The 25,886-nt window shown below is 50.0% G+C and overlaps 1 protein-coding gene across 1 annotated transcript in view; it reads right to left on the bottom strand.

Annotated features, from left to right (window-relative positions):
* The window catches only part of RSPO4 (R-spondin 4), a 31,521-nt gene extending 6,179 nt beyond the window's left edge, over nt 1-25,342 (bottom strand). Inside the window, exons 1-3 of the mRNA XM_065919171.1 lie at nt 25,264-25,342; nt 1,013-1,201; nt 47-187 (exon numbers count right to left, since the gene is read on the bottom strand). Of these exons, the coding sequence (XP_065775243.1) occupies nt 47-187; nt 1,013-1,201; nt 25,264-25,342 (409 nt within the window). The remainder of the gene's footprint in view (nt 1-46; nt 188-1,012; nt 1,202-25,263) is intronic.
* Nucleotides 25,343-25,886: the final 544 nt, after the last annotated feature.

The following is a 25,886-nucleotide window of genomic DNA, read 5'->3' as shown; positions in this document are numbered from 1 at the left end:
TCCAAGGAGGGAGGGGGCAGGGCAGGGCAAGGATGCCCCCACTCACCCTGGCACTCCCGTGTGCTCTGCTGGGCCGCGGTGCCTGGCGGGCAGGTGGGCAGACACTTTCCCTTGTACAGGTAAAACCGCCTCTTGCACTGGATGCAGAAGTCCTGGCTGAAGCAGCTTTCACATGTGGCTCCACATTCTGTAATACAGCCAGGACCAGCCCTGGTGAGGGGAGATGCCTGGGGATGGGACCCTCTGGGACTTCCCAGGGCTGGGGAGGGCCTCTGAGTGACCCAAGCTCTGTAGTACTGGGGTCCAGATTCTGTGTGTCTGTGGAGAAGGGAATGGCAACCCACTCCAGTTTTCTTGCCTGGAAAATTCTATGGACAGAGGAACCTGGTGGGCTCCAATCCATGGGGTCACAAAGAGTTGGACACGATTGAGTGACTAACATCTCATTTGAAGCCCAGACTTGTCCACAAACGGGGCTGCATTTCAGATCTCCTTTTCTCATTTGAACTGAGGCTCAGTGGGGGCAGGTGTCATGTCCAAGGTAACATGGTTATTTTGATTCTCTTTATCATTTGAGCTGAGGCTCAGAGAGAGCAAATACCTTGCCTGAAGTCACACAGTGAATCTGGGCTGGGAGCGAGGACTCCCTACTCCATTTCCACCAAAGCTCAAAGATGGTCATGATTTGCCCAGCTCACAGTGAAAACCGAAGTTAGGAGTTAAGACTCCTTTTCCCATTGAGCTAGGTCCAGGGAGAGTGAGCAGCATGCCAAAGGCCACAGAACAAGCTAGTGTAGAGGTGGAAGTTCACTGCCCTGTTAGTGTTGAGCTCAGAGAGGATACTGACTTGCTTAGGGCTTCAAAGCCAGCCTGAAAGCAAGTCATATATCTGAGTATGGGCTCAGGCATACACTACTTCCCCAGGGGCTGTTGTGTTAGGCGAGAGGTGGGATGTGGACCAGGAGTGTGCAGGAGCGCAGTGCTAGCATAAGATAAGGGAGGGGCTACGTACTTTTGCACCTGTTGACTTCCTGGCCACGGACGCCGAAGTAGCCGGGCGGACAGTCGTGCACACACTTGCCATACTGGCGGATACCTTCCCGGCGGATGAACAGGAAGAGCCTCTGCTGGCAGGTTGAGCAGCCGTTCTCCTCTGAGCAGATAACGCAGCCTGTGCAGTTGCCCCCCAGACCAGTGCCCACTGCCAGCCAGACCAGGGTGGAGGGTGGGGAAAGGGAGAGAGAGATAGTGAAACCACATGTGTCAGCAGCTCAGACTGTCTTATTGGGATAGAACAGTAATTGAGCACGTGGCCATCCAAATGACTACACTTCCCATGCAACTAGATCATGTGACTTTGGTCATGTGACCAAAACCTGGCTAGTAGGTTATAAGGTAAAGCAGTGTGTGTGCAACTTCTAGGAAGCTTAAAGGGCAGGGGCGTGCCCTTTGTCACCCCCTGATCCTTCCCGTTGGGTGGAATGTGAACACGAGGGCTGGAGCACAAACATCTTTTTTTGGATCATGAGGTATAGACCACGTGTTGAAGATGTTGGAGAAATAAGATTAAAAGTTCGGTCACTCAATGACATATTTAATCTTCACTAATGCAGTGTGTATTTTTGAGTGTGTTTGTGGTGCACATGCATGAGGGGGTGGGAGAAGATCCTAGTCTCCCTGCTGCCTTTCTAAACAATACCCCATTCCTCACTGACGCCATTATCAAGGGCTCCCAACATCCTCAAGTACAGCAAGTAAAGGGAAGGAACTTTTTGTTCCAGAAGTGGCAACCAAAGCTGGGGAGAAAAAGGTGAGAAATACCCTAGAAAGAAAGCTCCTCCAGGGCTTACAGGGAGTCTCTGCCGTCTGACTACCTCTGATCATGCTGACACCAAGACAGGAGGACTCAGGAGAGTTAGGAGCTGTCACCTTGGGCATGCGGGGGTTGCTGTGGCTTCCCCTCACTTCCCAAACTCCAAAACCAAGTGAGAGGAGATGCAAGGGTACCCCTCACAGAGACTGTTGCTTGCATAAAGGGGGTGACCAGCACCTCACACCCCAGTTGGATGTTAGCTTGCGTGGCGGCCCCACAGGTCTGCTCCTTCCAACACCGCTTTGAGCACAGAAAAGTGACCAGGAGAGGGAAGGGGCCAAGCTGAGGGGGGAGGCAGCAGAAGAAACTGCATATCCTTTATGGCCTGCATGAGGGGTTCTCAGCGGCAAGTCTCCCAGGAGTAGTCAGGCTCAAGAAGCCTCACCCAAGAAGGCTGGTTTCTGCCTGGCGCCCCAGCAAGAGCCGGTAGGGTAGACCATTGCGAGTAGGTGGGAGCTGGGGAGAGTCAGAAATTAACCAGGTGTCATTAAGGGACAGGAAAGGGCCAGGCAGCTTCATAGGGGCAGAGATTAGGGAAACATGAAACTGTTGCATGTTTATACCTCACCAAGTTCAGCTTGTTTAATAAGCTAGTTACCTTGGCACTATGTAAGCCCACTGCCCGAGATGTGACCCCACCAACAAAGGGCAAAGAGACCCTCTCTTGGCTTGAGGTGGTCTCTGCCACTTGGCAGAATAGGACTCAGATTAGAAATTATGTTCAATGACAGAGAAACAGAAGGGTATGTCCTGAAAACTGAGTTTGTGGTCAAAGACGCAGCCTGACACAGGCGTGGGTGGTGCTGCCCATTTTGCAACTTAAGAAACAGAGGCCCAAAGAGGTGAAATGACATACCCAGCATCCCTCAGCATCAGTGGTGCAGGGACCCATGTCAGTCAGCACCACACCGCCACTCGGCGCATTTGCTCAGGGCTGTCTCTGTGTCAGGCAGAGCCTGGGGCTGCAGGCATGAGCAACACGTGGCCCTGCTGTTCTGGGACCTTACAGCCTGGTTGGGAGGGTTGCAGCCCACAGAAGTGACTGTAATAGCAACGCAGATGATGACAAAGCGAAACCCTTACTAACTGTTTTCTCTCAGAAGAGTTTAGGGATCACGCAGCCCAACCCCTGCAGCTTCACTGGGAACCCAGAGGCCAGAGAAGGTGGAGCCTTCCCTAAGGTCAGGCAGCCAAATAGCAAAGAAATTCCAGTTAGAGCTACTGCAGTATTTGTAGAGTGAGATTTCAACACGCTGCAGAAAAAAACCCCAACAAGGACTCGCCCCTGACGTGGGAGGGTGTCAGTGTGTGTGCAGGCATGCATGTGTGTTGACAGGTGATGGATCTCAACTGCCATCATTCATCACCAGGTCTTTGAAGAGCGGTTGGCTCTGCCTCTTGCTGCAGTTGGTAGGGTGCCCTCTAGCGCCTTGCTGTTGTAATGACACCCCTGACTTTTTGAATCTGATGGCCTCACTCCAGCTTTCATCACATCTCTATAACTCATTAGAAAGGGCGATGCTGTTCCTCCCGTTTCCCCACGGTTACAGATGTAGAGACTTGAGTGATAATTTTATGAATAATAAGTGATGACAGCTAGAGTTTGTACAATGTTGCTTTAGAAAGATCCAGACTTGATGGCTCCTCAACTTGACTATGCATAAGAATCTCCAGGGAGGCTTGTAAAGCCTCTGGGCCGAGGAATGTACATTTAAACAAGACCAAAATAGACATAATTGGCATTCTGTGTGTGTCTTTTCTTACTCACAATCTCCTTTCCCTGAGAACCAGACCTGGCAACTATGCTTGTTCAGCTTTCCCCTTTCCCCTAGCCAGTGGTGGACAGGCTGTACCAAGGCCTGACAGGTCATCCAGGCTGGGACCATTAGACCACCTCTCTAGAGAATTTTGACTGTGTGTGGACAGACCATGGTTTAGGATGGCCTCTTGACCGAAGGGCATTTGCAGGAGGGCAGGCTGAAGTGACTTAGCAGCAGCAGCAGCAGGGTGGCCGTTCCAGTGTACAAGTGTGAGAAGCTTTGGTGGGCATCAGCACTCTCTTCTAGCAAAGGCCCATCTCTGACTTTGAGGTTCATGTGGTACCACCTCTGTCCAGATGCATCTAACGTGGACTTGAGCAATCAGCATCAGGTCCCCTTGACTGCAGTGATTGGTCCAGACACAGGCGCAAGTTTCGACAGAACCTAGTCTTAGGATTGTGTGTGTGTGTGTGTGTGTGTGTGTGTGTGTGTTTACACTCTATTTGATTTGAGAAGATGTAGATCAGAGTTGATGGACAATGCATGAGGGGAGAGGGCCCCAAGAACGGAAGCCACACAAGAGATTGCCTGTGCATCTGATCTACTCCTGGGAGGGTCCATAAAGTCTCTTCTCTTCTAAAATCATTTTGAGTATGGTTTTCTGTCTCTTGCAGACAAAGAACGCCTGACTACACAGAAGCACACAGAGAGAGAGAGAGGGAAATCAGATGCAGAGAGAGAGAGAGAGACCTCATGGGGCCCAGATGGTCAGAGTTTCTGATCATCTTCTAACTTCATCTTTCTAGTCCCCAAAGACTTGGTTCATTCCATAGTCCCAAAGAAAGTTGCTAGTTACCTCAAGGTAGCTCTCTTCATGTCAAATTACAGTCAGAATGATGCAGGTCACCAGGTGGGTGGAGCCCAACAGGTCATGGTGGAGCAGCTCAGCTTTAGCAAGGCTGAGGGCCTGAAGCTCTGCCCACTCAGCCTGACCACGCGGCACACTAAGGTGCCCTGGGGTTCTAGGGCACCTGCTTTGAAAACCCCTGGCTCCTTCTGTACCTCAACTGGATGCTGGCCTTCATTGCTGCCCTCTCTCCCCTCTGAGGCATATTTCTCATTGAAGTATCAGTATTTGAGCTCTGATTGCCACTCCCTGAGTTTTCTTGGGGCATCACAGGGGATGACACCCCATGTGATTTTTCTTAGTATTTCCCCTCATCAAGACCATCCTTCCACAGTCAAAGTACCAATGGCCCCCAAAGGATGATCCTGTGTTGCTCCAGCATCCCGAGGGGCTTGGGATGACATCAGAGTCACTTTGTCTTTCCTCAAGCAGCCAGGAGATAAGTTGAGACTTGGATGTCCATCTTATAGAGGATGACAGTGGACTTTTATCACATTGGGGTTGGTAGTTCACTACGGGATACAGGCTTATAACAACTCCGAGCACGTGCATTAGACCAAGGTTCAGTAGTCCATTCATCCATTCAACCATTCATTCAACAGATAGCGAGTGAGCCCCTGCTCTCTGTGAGGTCCAGTGCTGGGGACTCAGTGGTTACAAAATGTGGTGTCAGCTTGTGTGATCACGGGAAAAGTACTTCAACTCTCTGGGCCTCAGTCATTCTAGCTGGGAAAGGGGGTGGTACTTAACTTGCAGATGTGATGAAAGCAGACGGTATCATACATGGAAAAGTCTTAGCACACAGCCTTTCTCCCTTGGGATGGTGAAGGGCTCAGGGCAGAGACAGAGGAGGCAGCTGTGGTCTTGGGAGGAGGACAGTATATTCTTTCTGTTGGGATCACAGAATGACCTGTGTTCTTGGAAATGAGGGTTTCCAATCTCAGGGTCACCCACATCCTGAGAATGACCGCAAGCCCCTTGTTTTGATGGGGGTCAATGGTTCAGTGTTTGCAAGTGATCGCTATATTTTTTCATTTAGGTATCTGAGTGGATCCAGAGTCATCTCTGCATTATCGTGCCTCTCGCCCACCTTTCCTTGAGGGGGTCAGAAGGCACAGGGCGACATCTAGGATCCTGAAAATTACCTGGTCTCTCAGGCAGCCCCATCTCCTTGGCAGCCCACGGTGAGCCTGAAATTGACAAATCCTCAGTACCCAAGGCAAGAACTTCAGCTATACACACACAAAAAAACCAAAAAAACTAATTCACCAATAGTTAAAAAATCAGATTTCACGTAAGAAGCTGGAAAAGTTATGAATACTCACCCACACGCCAGGCCTGCATTCCCGCAGGGCAATGCTTGGCTGGAATTCCACAGACGGGGCCTATGCTCTCTGGTTTGCCAAGGTCCCCACCACTCCCAGTTATTATCCCTGACACTGAGGGCAAAGGTCAACCGCCATGTCTTATCATCCTTGGGCAGCTGTTTATCTTACAGCTGCTTCATTCACCCACATTAGAAGGCAGTGCAGAGTAGGGGTTCCCAAACTTGGGCATGCATCAAATTCACCTAGAGGGCTGGTTAAATCACTGATTGCTGAGTGTTCCCCTCAGTTGCTGATTCAGTAAGTCCGGGTAGGGCTTGAGAGTCTGCACTGCTAACAGGTTCCTACTTTAAAGTGGAGCAGGGTTAAGAGCCACACTGCTTGGGTTCAAGCAGCTCTGCCCCTTATCCTTGCTCATGTGCCCTTGAACTGTGCCTTAGCCTCCCTGTGCTTCAGTTTTCCCACCTGCAAAATAGGGATCACGCTGACCAACCTGAGAGAACCCTGAGGACCTGAGCAGGCCTGACAGTCAACGAGGGTCTCAGTAACGTTGCTATCACCACCTGCCATGCCTCCATTGGTGTTTGTGATCTCAGACTCGCTTTGGCAATCAGTGCAGAACTTTTAATTTGATGTCAACATTTTTGAGGTAGAGTTTCTTCACATTTGGGGTGTGCCCAGGGAAGTGTGTCTTGCATGAGAACAGTGTGTGTCATGGTGGACTACAGGATTTAACACAGCTGTCCTGAAGGACTCTGTGGGGGAGAGGAGGATGGAGAAGAAGAAAAAGAGATCACCATCCCCTATCCCAAGGCAGGGCAACCTGAGGTGGGCCAGATCGTTGAGAAGGATCCAGAATCGTGTGTGTGTGTGCGGGGGCCCACACACAGAGAGTGCTGGACGGTGCATTCTCCTATCCCCGCCTGGCAGTGGAAGATGCATGTCACCAATGACCAGAGGAAATAAACAACATCTGGGCTCCCATCTGCCTGCTCAGATCGCCACATATGGGAGGCAGTCTTTGCCACTGGAGGCTGGCTCAGAGGACCCTCGGGCACATTCCTGCCTGGGAGCAGATTTCACCATCCCCAGCAAGGCATGGGCCCTAAGCGATGACTCCTGATTGGAGAGATTAGGGGTGGGGGGTGGGGGGTGTGTGTGTGTGTGTGGGGACACTGTCTCAGCTTCCAGCATGACAAACGCCTATTTTCTGGCTGTGTGATCTTAGGCAAGTGGCTTCACTATTCTGAACCCGAGTCTTCTCTTTTGCAAAATGTGGACAATAGTAGCAACCACCTCCCAGCACTTGTGAGTTCATCCATGCTGAGTACTTAGCACAGCTCATGGCAGATAAATGAGCACTGTTTTAGTACTTGATTGATGGGAGGTACATGGGAAGCAACCCAAGGGGCTCCCTTGAGAGCTGGGGGTTCAGCTTGGCTCATTCTCTTTCAAATTTCCACAATCTTGCACACTGCAGGTGCCTGCTATTTCTTAAATGAATGAATGAATGATGGCTTAATAAAAGTTCTCAAAAGCTGTTTTCAAGGAGGCTGCAGTCTAGTTGGGGGAACTTGGTCCATACATTGCCAAGAAAGCTGATGATGTCTGCCCAGCAGAGCTAAGAGCTAAATGAAGGACCCAGGCAGCCAGGAGCTGGGTTCAGACTGCAGTTCATCAGGGATGGTTTTCTGGAGAGGCAGATGTGGGAACTGGACCAGGACTGGTCTGTGTCAGAAGAAAGGTTTCCTAAGAAAGGTGAGTTTATGACAGTATAGGAAATCCCCTACATATGAACCTTCAGGCTGCGAACTTTCAAAGATGCCAGTGTGTCCAGAGAGAGGATAAAGAGAGACAAAGGGAAGAAGAAGTAACTGAAGAGCTGAAAAGGCTCACAATGTAGGAGATGGCAAGGGGATGTTCTTTATTTGACAAGGCTGTTCATTTTTGAGAAACAGGACCTGAATGTAGAAAGGGTCCATGAAGTTTGCAGCAGCCGTTCAGAATGCAATGCAGTGCTACCATGTCATCTATGATGAGAGAAAAAGCTACTATCCAGATGTCACTGGATCAGTTTTTCAAGAGCGGCAAGAGGATTGAATCCAGCAATGAAGCAGAACCTGTGCCATCAACATCAGGCGTGAGGGAAACTGCAGCTTGCCCCCATCTCCTATGGCTGATGACCCTTCAGCTCCATCCACCATCTCCCAGCTCCTCTCCCTACTCCAGTCAGTAACTCTTCTTGCCTCTTCACCTGATGCCTGCGCCTGTGTGCCAGATGTAGCACTGTACTCCTGTGCTTTTCAAGGTACTGCACTGGAAGATTAAAAATGGGTTTGTGTGTGTGTGAGTTTGCTTTTATGTATTATGTGTGTGAAAAGGGTAATAAATATAGCCAATTATGTTAGTTGGGTACCTCGGCTAACTTTGTTGGCTTACAAATTGGACTTAAGAATGCACTCTGGGAACAGAACTCATTTGTATGTAGGGGACTCACTGGGTATAAGTTGCTGGCAGGGAGGGAGCTTAGGCAAGTAGCAGAGAGCAAATCCTTGCTACAGTGTCAGCACATGACACCAAGGGTTTAACGGGTAGAACCCTCAGAATATAGTAATAATAGGCACACATCCAAAATGGAAACTTTAAATACTTTTCCTCCCTCTGCCCACCCCAAACTGCCCCTCCTGTCCATCTGGGTCAATGTCTACCCCACTCGTGGTCAAACATCTTGGAGTCACCCTGCCCTTTCTCCTTGTGTCCTATCCCATATAGAATCTATCAGAAATCAGTCTACGCCAACACCAATTCCCCTCCCTCCCAATCGCCACTTGCCCTGCTCCAGCCACGCTGGGCTCATCCTTGCTGTCCCTCAGACATGCCAAGACCACTCCCAACTCAGGGCCTTTGCACTCGCTTGCCCTTCCCTCTGCCTGGAATGCCCTCCCCACATTCATCCACAGGGCTCACCCCCTTGGGGTCTCTACTGGCACATCCTTCCCCAAGAGACCTCCCTGACCACCTGGCCTGAAGTCACACCCATCTCACATCCCTGTCTCAGCCTGCTGTGTTCTTCTTTGGCACTTATCTCCATCTGATATGTGACGGGTTGGTTTGAGTTTTTGTTATCTCTTTCCCACCACTAAAAGGTAAGCTCCAGGAGGGTAAGGATAAACCACAGTGCCCTGCACAGACTTTTCAGCACCTTGGTTTGCTCATTTAAAGTATCCTGGCGAATGCTGTACATCACTGCTTTGTCCTTTTTTATAGCTGCTACCCCCTCCAGGTAGAGACGCTGCAAAGTTCATTTAGGTACAATGATTGTATCCACTTCAGAAAAGAGGAGACTGAGGTCCAGGGCAATGCTGCCGCTTGCTCAAGGTCACTTACTAAGAGGTAAGTGACTTACTAAGAGGTATTTGGCTGGATAGTCTGACCCAGGCAGTGTGGCTGCAGAACCTGAAGGCTTCACCTCAAGGCCACACTGCCTTCCCACTACCAGTGTATCCCAATGCCTCCTTTAATCCTCCACACAGAGTAAGAGGTCCCCTTGCTAAGGTCTTGCTAGGTTTCCTGTGCTGTGCTAAAGTTAGTCTCCTTCAATGTTCATTTGACCTTGACAGAGACAGGAAATTAGCCAGACAGTGGCAGTATACGTTGTCCCAGGACTGACCCCGCCCTTCTGCATCTCATTCAATCTCCCTTCATCCGGGGCTCTTCTCCCCTCATCTCCATGACATGGAGCAGATCAGTACCTATGTGTTCAATCAGAGGGCCAAATGACCGTTTCCCTGTCCTTCAGGTCCCCTCCAGGCTCTCTCTGAGTGATTCTTTTGCCACCACCTGGACTTGGGGAAGAGGGGAAGTACCTGGCCCAGCTCCTGCTTGAATCCTTCTCAGACATTGGTTTCCACTGGCTGGGGAGGTTGGGAGATGGAGGCTGGTAGTGGAACCAGGGCTCATACCCACATCTGCTGTTTCCCAGCCAGTGGTGATCCTTAGAATCAAATCCACATCAGAATCCCCTGGGGCTGTGTGCCTTTTCCTGTGAGACCCTGTATCTCCAATTAGTCTTTTTAAAATAACTGCTTATTTTACTGCATGTGTGCTTAGTTGCTCAGTCATGTCCGAGTCTCTGTAACCCACTTTGGACTGTAGCCCACCAGGCTCCTCTGTCCACGGAATTCTCCAGACAGGAACGATGGAGTGGGTTGCCACTTCCTTCTCCGGGGGATCTTCCTGACCCAGGGATTGAACTGGCACCTCTTGTGTCTCCTGCATTGCAGGTGGATTCTTTCCTACTGAGCTACCTGGGAAGCGGTTATTTCATCAGTTACTACCAAATAGCCTATCTCTTTGAAGATATTTGTTATGCTTACTGAAAAATTAAAAAAAAAAAAAAAAAAAGAATCACCTGGAACTGCTTATTTAAAACAGAGGCACTTCCACTCCTCGATGTGTGCTGTTGCTTTAACACTTTACGGTGGTTCACCTGGTGTCATATGTGTATGAACTCATGTGATTTTTTAAAAAAACCACTCTGTGAGGTCAGCCAGGGCTTCCCAAACTAATGACCATACAAAGTGCCCAGGGGTCTTGGGTTCAAATGTAGATGTTGATGCTAAAGGTCTGAGGTGAGGCCTGAGAGTCTGCTTTTTGACAAAGCTCCCCAGGGATGCTGATGGTGCTGACCTCCAGACCTCATTTTAAGAAGCAAGAAGGCAGGTGCTGTTATCACTTCTTATTTTATGGGAAAGGAAAAGTGAAAGTGTCAGTGGCTCAAGTCATGTCAGACTCTTTGCGACCCCATGAACTGTAGTCCACCAAGGTTCCTCGGTCCATGGAATTCTCCAGGCAAGAATACTGGAGTGGGCACCCATTTCCTTCCCCAGGGAATCTTCCTGACCTAGGGATCAAACCCAGTTCTCCCACAATGCAGGTAGATTCTTTACCATCTGAGCCACTAGGGAAGCCGAGAAACCTGCCTTTAGATCCCAGTTCCAAACTTCATTCCTTGGGCCTGTTATTGGACCTCGGTTTGCTCACTGTAAGCTAGAGGCAATCATCCACTCACTGGAAAGCCTGTTCCTTCCACAATTATGTATCAAGGGCCTACTATGAGCCAAGAAGTGTTGTAGACACTGGGGGTCCATCAGAGGACAAGACAGCCCTTCTCCTCATGGAGTCTGCATTCTAAAGGAAAGAGAGAGGTCATCTGAGATAGTGACAGTAAGTAAATGAAAGGAAACAAAGTGAGCAGAGGAGAGAAGGGTCCGGCCACAAGACAGGACTCGATGAGACCTACAAGGAATGTATTCCTGGCAGAGGAACCAGCAGGTACAAAGGTCCAGGGGATTAGCATGGAAGAAGGCAGTGAGGCCAGAACACAGAGACTGGTCAGAAAGGCAGATCAGCCCAGAGCAAGGTGCTGGGCTCAGAAACGGCTAGTTCTGGGCTTTCCTGGAAGCAAGATGGGAAGACCCTGCGGGGTGCAGGCCAACAAGCGTTTGCATCTCAAGAGGTCCCTTTGGGGCTGAGCAGAATGGATGGGAAGAGGCAGCAATGGGAACTGGGAACCCAAGTTGGAGGCCTGTGGTCATCTGGGGGTTCTGGACCAGGCTATTGACTGTGAGCAGCAGACGGACAAGTCTTGCTCAAGGGTAATTATGAGAATTAAAAGATAAGCAGTCTAGTTCATGGTACAGCAGGTAGCTGGTGTGAGCTGCTATCAGTTCCCTGTCCTCAGCCCTAAAGAGACCTGATCTGAGAATCCCATGACGGTATCTAGCCCGCAGCCTCTTCCAGAGGTACCTGAATCCCTTCTGCTCCTCCACATCATTGGCTCGGGTTGTGCTTCCATGACCTGCGGTGGCCTCTTGACATTCGCAGGCCAATGGGACAAGGTCTCACTCACACCTTGCTGTTCAGTTGCTCCCTACACCTGCTGCACACCCACCACCTCCAAGCTGGGCTGAAACCTGAGGCCCTGTCTGGATGGTTCCCCAGGTCGTTCTTGAAGGTGAGAAAAACAGAACAGGCATCTGCCTGCCCAGGCCCCCAGACCAATTGCCCAACTCAGGAAGTAGGAGATGAGGGGAGGCAGCATGGGGCAGGCAGGAGTCCAGGTCATATACATCTGAGTTTGAATCCCAGCTCTGCAACCTTGACCCTGGGGGTCCTTCTCACTTCTCTGAGCCTTACATCTCAGCTGCAAAATGAAAATGATGTTATTAAAGGGTTGTCTGGAGGATGAAGGGAGGTAATAACCTATAGAGCACCTGGTACCTTGTTCATATGCCAAGGACTCACCAAACGGGAGTCAACTTTATCCTCATTGCTGTCCTGGGTTCAGCTCAGCAATTCCTGGCATGGTGAATAAGAGCTCTTGCTTCGGAGTCCCAGCTTGGCTTCCAACCCAGACGGATGGGGGCTGTGGAAACCTGGGCATATGGCCTCACCTATCTGGATCCTACTTTCCTCTTCTGTAAAACAGATCCTATCTCCTGAGGTTATGGGTGATTAATGCACACAGATCACCTGGCACATAGTAGGTGCTCAAAAATGGTATGATGCCAGCAGGGAGGAGCTGAACAGAAGAAGGTGACAGAGGCACAGTATGCGTGGGGCTTTGTCTTGGAAACCTCTCGTGGTCCTGCAGTACTGTCTCTACCATACCAAAACCCAGTCAGTTGGAGGGACCCAGGCTTGCAGGACCTGGAAATCCCACACCCACTGTTAGCTGGTCTCAGTTTTCTCATCTGCAAAATGGGGATCGTAATCCTTCTTATCCAGTTAAAGGCAGGATCAATGGCTAGAACCAAGACAAACAGCCACAGCCAGAGATGCTGATCTCTATGAGCTCCTATAGACCCTCTGAAGGACCAGGTCTGCAGAGGGGCAGAGCCAGGCCAATGCCTGCTGAATATCTATAGCGTGCAGGACCCTGTGCCATCAGGTCTTTCTGTTAAATCACTGCAAACCCATCACAGCCTTGCAAAGCTGGGCTGTAAACCCATTTTCACGGATTGAAAACTAAGGTTCAGAAAGCTAAAGTTGTTGATCCAAATACTCACAGCAAAGAGTCAAGTGGGATGCAAACCAGTGCCCTAACTCCTAACTGCTGGGAGCTGCACGTCCCTGATGGCCTGTCAGCCCCTTCCTGCTCCCTCAAGCCTGGGGACTCTCCAAAGGCAGAAAAGTGCCATTGAAAGTCACACATCCCAGAGCCCAAGACCCACAGAGAGCGGACAGAGCTGTGTGGTGCAGAGTCAGACAGGAGGAGGAGAGAAGAGGCTGCAGGAACGACCCAGTGACCCTAAGCCTGAAACCACCTGCGCTGCAGATGGAGCCCTTCGCAGCATCCCCAGACCTTCAATCTTCAAGTCTGCATTACTCACAAATGTCCTGAGTGCCAGCTTCTTTCTTTTTCCTTTAACAGGGAGGGGGCTGGAGGGAGGGTTATTGATGCAAGAGAATAAGATGGTCTACGAATTGAAACCATTCAGAGAAAGCAGCCCTCGCAGAATGTCAGCCATTGGTGGGGATGCTCCGCTCATGGGGAAAACATCAAGCCAACTCCCCCTGACCTGGGGCTAGTGTATCCAGCTGACACCTCTCCTATCCACTCTGTTGGGCCTGCCACCTTCATCAGTCTGGGGCCCTCAAAGACAGAGTCTGACTGACAGCAAGGGTTTAATAGACGTGTGCCGGCTGAAATGCAGTGACCCAGGGACAACCAGGAATGCAGGTGGACAGAGAAGAGTCACCTGCATTTGAGAGTTCCAGGAGTATCCTCAGGGAAGGCCCTAGGGCCACTGCATCAGGACTGAAAACACTTTCAAGGAAGAATCGCTCATGGGAAGGGTGATCTGCTCAAAAGACAGAGAATTGGGAACTCACATCCTTCTCATGAGACCTTCTTATGAGGATATTTTGTAAGATCAAACAGCCCAGACCATAAGGTAGAAAAACTCCACTCCTACCAAAAAACCTTCAAATCTTTTCTTGAACAGTATTATAAGTAACAATGTCTATTCTCCAAAGGACATACAAAGTTAGCTGCTGGGATAACAGATTAAAGAAAGATATCTTCCATGTTAAAACCAACAGGAGATTAATATGTAGGTAATACAAAGAAGTCTTATAAACTGATGGCTTCCCAGATGGTGCACTGGTAAAGAATTTGTTTTGCCAGTGCAGGAGAAGCAGAAGACATGGGTTCAATCCCTAGGTCAGGCAGATCCCCTGGAGTAGGAAATGGCAACTCACTTCAGTATTCTTGCCTGGAAAATTCCATGGACAGATGAGCCTGGTGGGGTACAGTCTATGGGGTCACAGAGTCAGACACGACTGACTGACTGAGCACACATATGCCTATAAACTGATGAGAAAAATTCAGGAAACCCAGTAAAAAGTGGGCAAATAAAAACTGCAATAACATTTTTTAAAAAGAAATTAACAACCCAAAAAGTAAAATTAAAAGATTTAAAATAAAACATAATTTAAATTAATAAAAATTTAAAATAAAAAGGCATTTTAAAACTAAAGATAAAAACAAAAAGCTTAGAAAAATAAAATGTAAGAATAAAATAAAAATACATTTGTAAATTTAAATAAATTGCATTAACCCCTTCCAAGAAAATTTGAGGGCAATTTCATTTGATAGTAACAACCATTTAGAATGCATCAGACTGATTCTGCAAAAATGTTCATCATATGAAATTCTTACCACGTTTGTTCATCTGAGTTTGAACAAACTCAGTTTGGGAGAAAGATTAACATTTGATACAACCCTAATAAAATCATTTTTTTGACAAGCTGAACAAATCCACAAAAGACAATTAAAAGAAGTTCATATAAAGTACTTATTTGTAAGTGCCTAAATTCACTAATCTAAGGAGACATGATAAGCAAATTAGATATCATGCAAACAACACAGTTTATTAGCTTTTTACCCACAAGATGATGGCCAGAACAAAGACAGTAAATTATAAAGTGCTAAGGCACTATATATAAAACAGACAACCAACAAAGATCTACTGGATAGCACAGGGACCTATACTTAGTACTTTGTAATGGCCCATAAGGAAAAAGAATCAGGGGGAAAAAAAAAAAAAAAATATATATATATATATATATATATATATATATATAGCTGAATCACTTTGCCTTACACCTGAAACTAACACCACATTGTAAATCAACTATACTTCAATAAAAATAAACTAATAAAATACATTAAAATTAATAAAAATAAGATGCTTAAATAAAACAAAAATGAAAATTTTAAAATAAGTGAAGCAAATGTTAAGAGGAAAATTAAACATCAACAGTTTGTAACCATTTAAAATGGAGAAGGAAATGGCAACCCACTCCAGCGTTCTTGCCTGGAGAATCCCATGGACAGAGGAGCCTGGTGGGCTAATGTTCACGGAAGCACGAAGAGTCAGACACGACTTGAGCGACTAAGCACAGCCATTTAAAAAATAAGGAAAAAATAAGATAATACAAAATAAGAACATTATCAGCTCGACTGAAGCTGATAATGTGCTATGAATTAAGTCTGCTGGACTCACATGTCTGCCAGAAGCAGGCAAGAGGGGAGGAGGAAGGAAAAGTATGTCTGAAAGGCAGCATCTGACTTCGTTTTTCCAGCTGCTGTGGGCAGAGGGCAGGATGTCAGGCCTCATCATGGCCTCATCACATCATTTATGTATTTATAATGTGCGAGCAACACCCACACACTTCTATCTTCACTGCTGTTCTCTGAGGTCCCCTTTCATAGAGGAGTGAACAGAGGCTCAGAGAAGGTGAATCACTGTGCTATAGGTCACTTAGGACCTCCCTATCCTCTGAATCTGGGCTTCCCCACATAACTTTCTTTTGAAGAGTTAGGTCTGCCAAGGACTTTCAAACCCAGGCAGGGGCATGTCTGACATTAGGGTGGAATGTCCTGGACACTAGAGTGAGCCAACTTTTCTATGATGCATGACTGGTATCACCATTTATTAGCACCTACTGTCTCCCAGGTGGGTTACATGCACAATTGTGATCTCCAAGACAATGCTGTGATGTAGATGCTACTATCATCGCCATGGTACTGAGGGACAACACTGGGATTCAGCAGTGAAATATCTTCACACGAACATGGCAGTAGCTGAGCTGGGAGCTGAGCCCAGGACTGTCAGAGCCCAAATCCCGCACTCCCTGCCCGGCACTGGGCACTCTTCATGGTCACCAGCTGAGCACTCTCTATGTGCTGTGGGTGACTTTTGTGCCCCATCTTGCAAATGAGCCACTGGCGGCACAGAGGGGAGAGGTGACCTGCCCAGCATCACTCAGCTGGTGAGCAGCAGAGCCCGTGGCCTTCGTGCCAGTCGGTCGACCTCCCACCGCTCATCTGGGACGTGCTGGAGACAGCCGTGCCTGCCTGCCAACAGCAGAGCAGGCAGAGGAAGAGCAGTTGTGACATTCCTTTCTGGGTGTCCCCACCCTGCGGATGTGGGCACCGCAGTCGGTCTGCAGGGAAAGTGGAGGCTTCTGGCGAAAGGGAGTGGTTTCCCTACGTGGTCTGGGTCCCCCAGGCTTGGGCATGCCTTTCTTCTGAGCTAGTGAAACAGAACCCCCCCAACCCACAACGACCCAGAGAGGCCCCCACCAAGGGCCACAGAGCAGGGGCCCCGTGAATCACACAACACTGTAAGAAATCATCCCAGGGCAGGCGGGGGTGGCCTGGCCTGAGGCAGCAGGACCCAACATGAGTGAGCTTCACCCGTGCAATGGGAACCAGACCGAGCACTGTGGAACCCTGGAGGAACCCCCAGGGTGGGGCCGAGAGTGTGTGTGTCCTGGGTGGTGTTGACGGCTGCACGGAGGGGATTCAAAGGGGCTCCGGCCACGGAGACCTGGAGGGGGGCACATTCCAACCTCTCCGCATCCTGCTTTGTGACCCTGGCAAGTTGATAGCCCTCTTTATGCTTGGAAGGCCTCTGTAGAACAACAGGATCCAACCACCTCGTGGGCTACTATCTGGGTGTACTGGGAGAAGGCCAGGCTGGGTGACTATGGACCCAACCTTTGCAACCAACCATCTGGGTTTAAATCCTGGCTTTGCCAAACTTACTTGCCAAGCTAGTAGACTGGAACACACGAAATCACTAATATTTGGCTTTTTTCAGCCTATAAAAATGGCAGTTTCACATTCTTTAACTAATGCTCCTTTCTCTCTTAATTCAGTCTCCTCATCTGTGAAATGTGGACAATAACATCCCTTTCCAGGTTGCTGCAAGGACTAAATAAGGCTGGGAGGCAACTGAGCTCGGTAATTGGAGTCTGGGCTCTGGGACTAGGAAAGATTTGAATTTGGCTGTGTGACCTAGGGAAAGTCACTCAGCCCCTCTGTGCCTCAGTTTTCTCATACGTAAAATGGGGACAATAACAGTACCCACATCACAGGTTTATTAGGAGAATTTAGTCAGTTTATACGCATAGTGCCTGACATTGGTAAATAAAACAATACAGGTAACATCTGGCTTAGAGGAAATAACCGTAAAACAAAATAAAAAAGAGACTTTCTAAAAGCTTTGATGCAGTGAAAATCAAGTACCTTTAAAGAAACAAATAAATGTGTTTAGGAACATACATGTGTGTGGATATATACATGAGGGGACATCCCTGGGGGCTCAGCGGTAAAGAATCCACCTATAATGCAAGAGACATAAGAGATGTGGGTTCCATCCCTGGGTTAGGAAGATCCCCTGGAGGAGGGCATGGCAACCCACTCCAGTATTCTTGCCTGGAGAATCCCACAGACAGAGGAGCCTGGTGGGCTACAGTCCATGGGGTTGCGAAGTCAGACATGATTGAAGCGACTGAGCACGCACACTTAAGCCGTTCCTTCTGGCTAGTGGAGGTGTGTGTCCCCATGAGAACCCTTTGGCACACACATGAGGTGTGTGTCCCTGGGTGTCCACAGAACCTGGGGCTGTTCTACGTCCTAACAGTGTCCACAGTCTGGGCTCTGACAGAAGGACTGGCTTCAAGGACATGGCGGTTCTGCGTGGGTCCCAGGCCTCCACCAGGTGCCTCTCATGGAACCACACAGCCGGGCCACAGACCCTGTATGGCACTCAGGTAACCCTGGAGGCCCTTACAAGGCTCTTGGCCTCTGGTTACTAAGAAACCTCTGCAGAGCTGTGCAAGCCCTCTCGCTTGCACCCTCTCATCTAACATTTCTTCTGGGCCTGGGAGAAAGACAAAGCAGATGGAGCATTCCCAAGTGACACGAGAAACTGAGGCTCTGAGAAGCTCCAAACCAGACTGCAGGCTCTGGAGCAACCTGCCTGCCTTCTTCTGCCTACCCAAGGCCACCCTCGCTGCCCCTGCCCCCTTTCTTGCATCCTCACCTCCACCCCGGCTGGGTGATCTTGGGTGAGGCACTTCCTCGGTTGAAGCTCCATCTTTTTTTTTTACACAAACATGAGTCTCCAAGCTCTCAACCGGCCTTTTCAGCCCTAGCATTCCATCATTCGATAACCTTTCTCCAGAACTCCAGAGAGAAACTGGAAGTTGAACTGTTCTACAAACTGTGAAGAGCTATATGAATGAGCGGGTGGGTACCGGCAGCATTAGATGGACTTTCTGGAGCACTCTATAGTAGGCATGATCTGCTCTCATGGAATCAGGAACATTGGCTATGTGACCTTGGATGAGTCGGTTTCCCTCTCTGAGCCAGACTGCTTCTTCTATAAAGGAAGAAGAGTAACCATATCCACCCAGCGGGGCTGGGGGAGGGTCCATGTGAAGGGAACATACAATGTCCGCCACTCACCAGCTGCTTGGGGATGTCTGATGCAGGAGAACATTTAGACCTCGATGGATCATTTCATTTCCTGGGGCTAAAGTCCACTTTGAGAAAAGAAAATATCTTGAGAAGGACATGGCCATCAGATTCAGGGCCATCAGAAACAAGCGTAAGGACAAATATGTCGAGGGCAATTGCTATTTTAAAGGCAATTTAGCCTCCTATTTGGAGCTCCAGAGCCAGACTTTTGGGGTTCACATGCCTACGGCTGTGTGACCCATGGGGCCTTCAACTCCCTATCTACAATCCCAGGATTCCCTGGAATCCTCCTCTCAGAATTGTCGGGAGGACTGCGCTGGGCTCAGCTGATATAGTGGCCTCCACACTTTTTGGACAATAGTAAAAATTACATTTTTATGTCAGTACACGTGCAGTACACAGAGTACACACTCACACATACCCACATCCATGTGCACACACATCTACATATGGGTACACACATGCACCCACACATTCACATATATATGTAAGCAAAAACCCATTTCTCAAAATGATTACTTAACATCTGCAATGCATTCTGATATTTTCCACAAAGGGGGTTGGCAAACTATGACCCATGGGCTAACTTTGGGCTATGGCTTCTTTATGTATGGCCTGTGAGCTAAGAACGGTTTCATATTTTTAAAGATTTGTTTAAAAAAAAAAAAAACAGGAAGAGTATGTCCTACAAAGCCTAAAATATTACCTATCTGGTCCTTTGCAAAAAAAGTTTGCTGACTTCACTCTATTTTATTCTACTCTATACTGTTCTGTTTTATTCCATTCTACTCCATTTCAGCATTCTAAATGCTAGCTGCATTTACTAAATTTATTTCCCAGATCTGCTGAATGGTTGCAAACCTCAGTTTGAAAAGCTCTGAATCAGTGTGAGCTTCAGTTTTTTCACTAAATGGAAGAATGGAAAGATGGATGAAGAGATAGCAGACTAATAGATGGATGAGAGGAGGCAGGCGAACAAACTGAAGAGGGCCCCCTTATCCTGTGACACCTCAGCTGAGCAACGTTCCACCTCTGAGCCTCAGATTCCTCAGCTGAGATGAGGGCCACCACCGACCAGCCTCTCTGGGCTATACTGAGAAGCAGCAGGATCCTGTCTGTGCCACTGTTTTCAGGTTGGATTCATTCCTGACACCTCTAGGAAATGCTGAGCTCTTTGACAGCAGGGACTGGAGTAGGAAACTGCAACCTACTCCAGTATTCTTGACTGGAAAACCCCATGGACAGAGGAGCCTGGCTGGCCACAGTCCATGGGGTAGCAAAGAGCCAGACACGACTGAGCGACTGGGCGCTGACACAGGGACAACGGGGCACACCTCTGCTGTCCTTGTCAACACCGCATTCAGGGCCGGATCCCCAGGAGGGGCTCAGTAAACATTTCTTTATGACGATGGTGACAGGCAAATGGCATCCGAGGCCCTCCATGACAGGATGCTGGAACTGTCCGCATCCAGACCTCCACTCCTTCTGCCACACAGCCCCTTCGGCCCTTCCCACCGGCCAGACCCTCTACTCCACCTGCGAGAGTCCCCAGCGCCTATGCTACTGCTGCTTCCGCCTGACAAATCCCCAAGATGTAGCCCTCGGATGGGTCTCTTCTCAGATGGCCTCCTCCTTGCCACAAGCCTCTCTCTGAAGATACTACCCTGGACATGCATGTGTCCCAGATGCAGCAGATCAACTACTGTGGGAAAGGATGCCAGTAGCCCCCTCACCAAACAGTGGCCATGGTCAGTGCAGCCATGCTCAACCTCCTCACTGAGCAATTGGGGATAGGGGAGGGATTGGAAGTCTTCATTTTCTTTATTTTCTCTGTGTATGTGTCTTTTAGAACTCAGAAACATCTTAAGGATCTCCTAAACCAGCTCCTCTTCAGATGGGGAAAGTAATCCTCTGAGAAGGGAAGACCAACAGAACTCAGGAGACATCTTCTCAGAATCATGTCAGACTGACTGGGATTTGAGTCTGTTTTACCACCAACCCTCCTCCTTGTATTGAGGGTGGAGGTCCGACTACAGACAGGGCCAGCATCCAGTCATGGAGGGCCTCAGATAACTCCAATACTTTGGCTACCTGATGCGAAGAACTGACTCATTTGAAAAGACCCTGATGCTGGGAAAGATTGAAGGCGGGAGGAGAAGGGGATGACAGAGGATGAAATGGTTGGATGGTGTCATCGACTCAATGGACCTGAGTTTGAGTAAACTCCAAGAGCTGGTGATGGACAGGGAGGTCTGGCGTGCTGAGTCCACGGGGTCGCAAAGAGTCGGACATGACTGAGCGACTGAACTCCTTCTTGTAGCCCTTGGCAAGTCTCTGATGGGATTCACTTCCTTTTCTATGCACAGACTTCAGAGCCTCCAAAACTCTGGGTCCACCTCCCAACTCAGCTGTAGGGAGATCCTGGAAAGGTCTCTGCCTCTTTCGGAGCCTCCTTATCTAGGAAATAGGAGTAATTCAGGCAGCGCCACAGTCAGACTTCATAGCCCACACGCAGAGTTCCTGGCACGTGCTAGCCCTAAGGGTCTCCTTTGCTGGCTGGGCAGCGGTAGGCTTATCTCCACCCAGGGGAGAGGGAGGTGAGATACACCTTGCTCTGTGCCCAGCCATGGCTCTGACCTGGAGACTAGAAACCCAGGTCCTCCTCTATCACGGCCTCTGCCCTGGGCACCTGCCTTCCGGGTCTCAGCTTCTCTGTCTTTGGGCAGGGGACAGTGCTGCCTGTCTGGACATCCACACAGGGGTTCTCAGTTTGGAGAATTATTATATTCAGTCCACCTAACAGGCCACTGGAGTGGGCACTGCCATAGTCCTTGTACAGATAATTTTCTTTATTTGTAAAGAAATGTCTATTTCTAGAGGCTCAGAGAGGGAAGAAGGGCAGAGGTGAGATTCAACTCTCATGAGACTCCCTCCCCCCAGCCCAGGGAGCATCCACTCTGCTGTAAAATGGGGGGAAAGTGGTTGAGTCCTTATGAAGCACCTACTGTGTGCCTTCGGACACCTTTCTCTGTGACTGTGGTGAATCGTCCCAAACGCCAGAGGTAGGCACAACCGTTCCCATTTCACAGATGTGGAACCGTGAATTGGAGAAGGTATGTGGACTGCCCCAAATCACACATCAAGGGCAAGAGAGGGCCCTGAATTCCAGAGCTCCTCCCTCTGCCCTTTGCTGCCCCAGGTCCAGAAGGATCTAAAGGCACCACGTGAATGCGGGGGATACTTGCATCCACAAGGCCCCTCCCCGGCAGGCTGTGGACACTGAGGAAAGTCGGGCATAGCCTGTCTTCTCCTCATTGCCTAAATGAAGTTCCATATCAAGGCAGGGTTACAGACCAGGACCCCTCAGCCAGCCCGACTGTCCTATTGCCGAGACACCCCAGCATGTTTCGAGAGAAATGTCCCCATCTGGTTCTGATTCATTTATACTTAATTAATCAACATGTTGTTTTGTAAGAGTCACTTGAGATCTGAGAGCCATTCTCAAGCCTTTTCTTTTCGTCTTTCTTGTCTTGGAAACAAAAAAATTAGGTTTCATCAAAAAACAGTGATGTTGGAGCTTGCTGAAGCACGGGTCTGTGGGAGCCAGGCCCTGAGGGTGACAGCTCAGCCTGGGCGGCTGCTGGGCCCAGAGAACGTTCCTCTTGGCCTTGCAGAGCAGGTCAAACGCTGAAGGGGAGGTGGGAGAGGAGCAGGGAAGGGCATCCCTCCATACTAGCTACTCCTCAAGGGCAGGCCCCAGGTCCATTTACCTCGACACTCCCAGATTCCCCAACACAGAGCCTGGCGCGGGGTCTGCCCTGTAATGCTTATTGAATGAGCAAGGGAAAAAGAGAGGGGAAGGAAAGAAGAAAGGAAGGAATTAAAGAAGGAAGGTTGGGGTGGGAAGGAGGGGAGAAGAAAGGAAAGGAGAAAAGAGGCATTGCTAATATCTAGGTGTCTTCAGGACACATTCTCCTGCCAAAGTTAGACCAGAATGTCAAAGCTGGGAAGACCCTCAGGGATCTTGTGTGGAAGTTTCCAAGCAGCTGTCTTGTGAAAATGGTCGCTAATCTGTAACTGGTTTGGGAAAGGTTCTACTCTCTGTCCTCTGTCTCTTCACCACGAATGCTCTGGTAAGTCCCGCCATCAAGAAATCTGCTAAAGCCAGCAAAGCTCAAAGTTATTTGGCCAACACTCCTATGACCACCTTGCAGAATAGGTTACAGGAAGCTTTCTGCTACTGCCCTACCTCCACCCTAGTGCCAATGGGGAAACCAAGGCTGTGGGTAGGAGGTAGGTTGGGGGAATCCACTCACCCAAAAGGAGTGGAGGGTGCGGTGGGACTGAAATCCAAGGCTATCTCCATTGCACCTGACAGGTAAACAGAGTCACAAAGCCTCTCTCTGAAGATGCTGCCCTGGACGTGCATGTGTTCCAGATGCAACAGATCAACAACCATGGGGAGGGGCGCCAGTAGCCCCCTCACCAAACAGTGGCTGTGTAAGGTGCAGCCATGCCCGACCTCCTCACTGAGCAAGTGGGGGTGGAAGAGGGACTGGAAGTTTTCTTCTTCTTGATTCTCTGTGTCTGTGTGGCATGTGTTTTAGAACCAAGAAGCTCTTCTAAACCAGCTCCTCTTCAGAGGGGGAAATTGAGACTCTGAGAAGGGAAGGAAGACCAACAGAGTTCAGGAGACATCTTCTCAGCATCATGTCAGACCGGCTGGGATTCAAGCCTGCTTTGCTACTAACCTGCTGGGCAACCTTTCTCTCTAAATCTCAGTATCCTCATGCAGAAAATAAGCATCCCCCCAACAACCTCCCCCCGCCAACCCCGGGCTGTTGTGAGTGACCAATGACATGATGGGCAGGAAAGGAGAATGACTACTGCATTTGGCTACTCACTTAACTCACGCTAACTCACTGAGTCTTACCCACATCTGCCCTGTGAGTTGGATATGAAGATCATTATTCCTATTTTAAAGAGGAGTTACTGAGGAGAGAGGTTTTTAAAGTCTTTTATTTTTTTGGTCTTTCTGAGAACTGAGAAAATCTTAAAGAGCTTCTAATCGACTCTCAGATAGGTGAACTGAGGTTCAAAGAGGCAAAGTGATGTCCCCAAGGTCACTCAGCTGGTAACTGAGGAAGCAGAGATTTGAAAAAGGTAGGCTAACTCCAGAACCTATGAGCTTTACCATAAAAGGTGCGTTCACAGAGCACTGTCCCCATGAGATCGCAGACTCCCCCCAGCTCACCTGAAGCCCACCGGCCTCTCCCTTCCCTGGACCCCTCTGTCTAGTCACGCCTGGACCTGGGGTCCTTCAGGCCTCAGTCTCTCTGTCCCACCCAAACCCACCCCTCCATTCTCCCACAACCACTTTCCGCCTCCTGTTTCACTCCAGGAGTGATTTTGTCTATTCAGGGTTTTTTACTAAAACGGATTAGAAGCCCCCAGAGAGTAGACTCTTGTTTTCTTTCCCATGTAGCCTTGCTCAAACCTAACACCAGAGCTGGAAAGAAAGAAGACACAAGGTCTTATTCACCTGCTGGTCAACTTAGTAAAGTTAATTAGCCTGTCCGAGCCTTGGCACCTGGCTCCAAGAACAGGATGATCCCTATGTCACGAGGATGTGGTGGGGACTCCCTCCGTGCATGGAAAGCCCTGGGCACAGAGGCTGGCATTTGGCCCTCAACTCTCAGGCTGACAACTGGACAGAGGTCAAAGGGCTGCCGGCTCAGGTGTGGGACTCACTCACCCTCCTCAGCCCCACAGGCTCTGCCAACCCTGGCTCTGCAGGGACAACCTCAAACTCACCTCCAGGGACATTCTGACTCCCGCAGGGAGGGAACATGGCAAAGAGCCCCAGGGTGAGAGTGCAAGGGGCCCCTGGCTTTGGGCGCCAAGTACCTTTATAATCTGAACCTTGATTCATCCTCTTAGTGGCCCTAGGAGGTCAAGACGGAAAAACCAAGGCTCTTGGAGGGTGTAGATGTCTTCCAGGTCATCCCAGAATAAATGTCAAACTCCAGTCTCCCTGAGCCCACGCAGCTCAGGCCCTCACCCAGGGGGAACCTATCAAAAACTACTGCCTTCTGGAAAGTCACAGAGATTCGGGGTCTATACTGGGACTGAGACCGGGGCATCGGGACTCCCAGCTCAGGGCTCTTTCCCTCATCTCCTGGCTCAGTACGGATGCTTGGGATGATTTCTGAGCCACTAACTCTGTCCCCTAGTCCCTTCCACCCCTAGCCTGTGTCACCTGAGGCTTCTTGTCTCTGCAAAAGTCACTTTCCTTCCCCCCAGCAATACTATTATTAGAGGGAGTGGGCATAAGGAGCCAGCCCTTCCAGCTCTTTCCCTGGAGAAACTTCTTGGTCCAGCTTGCCCCACAGTATCCTGGGGCCTCAGGCTCCTCATCTGTAGAGTGGGGTTGGCAGCAGTCCGGAAGAGCTAACGGCTTGAGGTGCCTTGAGGTGCGGGGCACCAGGCAGATGCCCCCAGGGCCGCCCCTCGACTATCCCGCTGCGCTGCCCGGCCATCCCGACGGCTGCCCCTCATACCTTGCTTCTTCCTTCGATTCAAGGGGAGCATGTCCACGGCGTGGGCGACAAACAGCAAGAGGCAGAGTGGCGCCCGCATCTGGGCAGCCTGGTCCAGGCGGGCGTGCGGGGCGCCCTGGAAGCACCGACGACCCAGCGGCTACCCTGCGGCGGCGGGGCGGCGGGGCGCGGGGGCCGATCCCGGCGCATCCGCGGGCGCGGGGTCAGTCCCGCCGCCAGGGACCCGCCGTCTGCCCAGGGCCCGGCCTCCAGGTCGAGTGAGGGCGTCGGCAGAGCCCGGACGCGGCGGGCTGGGAGGAGCTGGCGCTTCGGGGGCGGCGCGTTAACCCGCTAGGGGCGGGCGCGCGGTGGGGACGGAGGGGTCGCCAGGCCAGGGGCCGAGAGGTCGGTCTGTCCGGCTGTGAGCGCGCTGACGTCGTTCCTGCACTGCCCCGTGGCGGACACAGGTGTGGTCCCCCACGCCACACACACAGGTACAGACGCTCAGGCGCCAGGTGACTCTGTCCTGCTCTCAGCCTCTCCCTCCACCCATTTTCTTTTTCTTCTTTCTTCTAAGCCTCAAAGTGACCAGCACCTCATAAATTCACCAGGGAAGGGGCCCGGGGCCTGGACTGTGTTTCCTC

Source organism: Muntiacus reevesi, chromosome 2, assembly GCF_963930625.1.
Source record: "Muntiacus reevesi chromosome 2, mMunRee1.1, whole genome shotgun sequence".
NCBI classification, from domain to species: Eukaryota; Metazoa; Chordata; class Mammalia; order Artiodactyla; family Cervidae; genus Muntiacus; species Muntiacus reevesi.
Note: the sequence above shows the minus strand (reverse complement) of the source record. Positions and strands in the feature narration are given on the sequence as shown.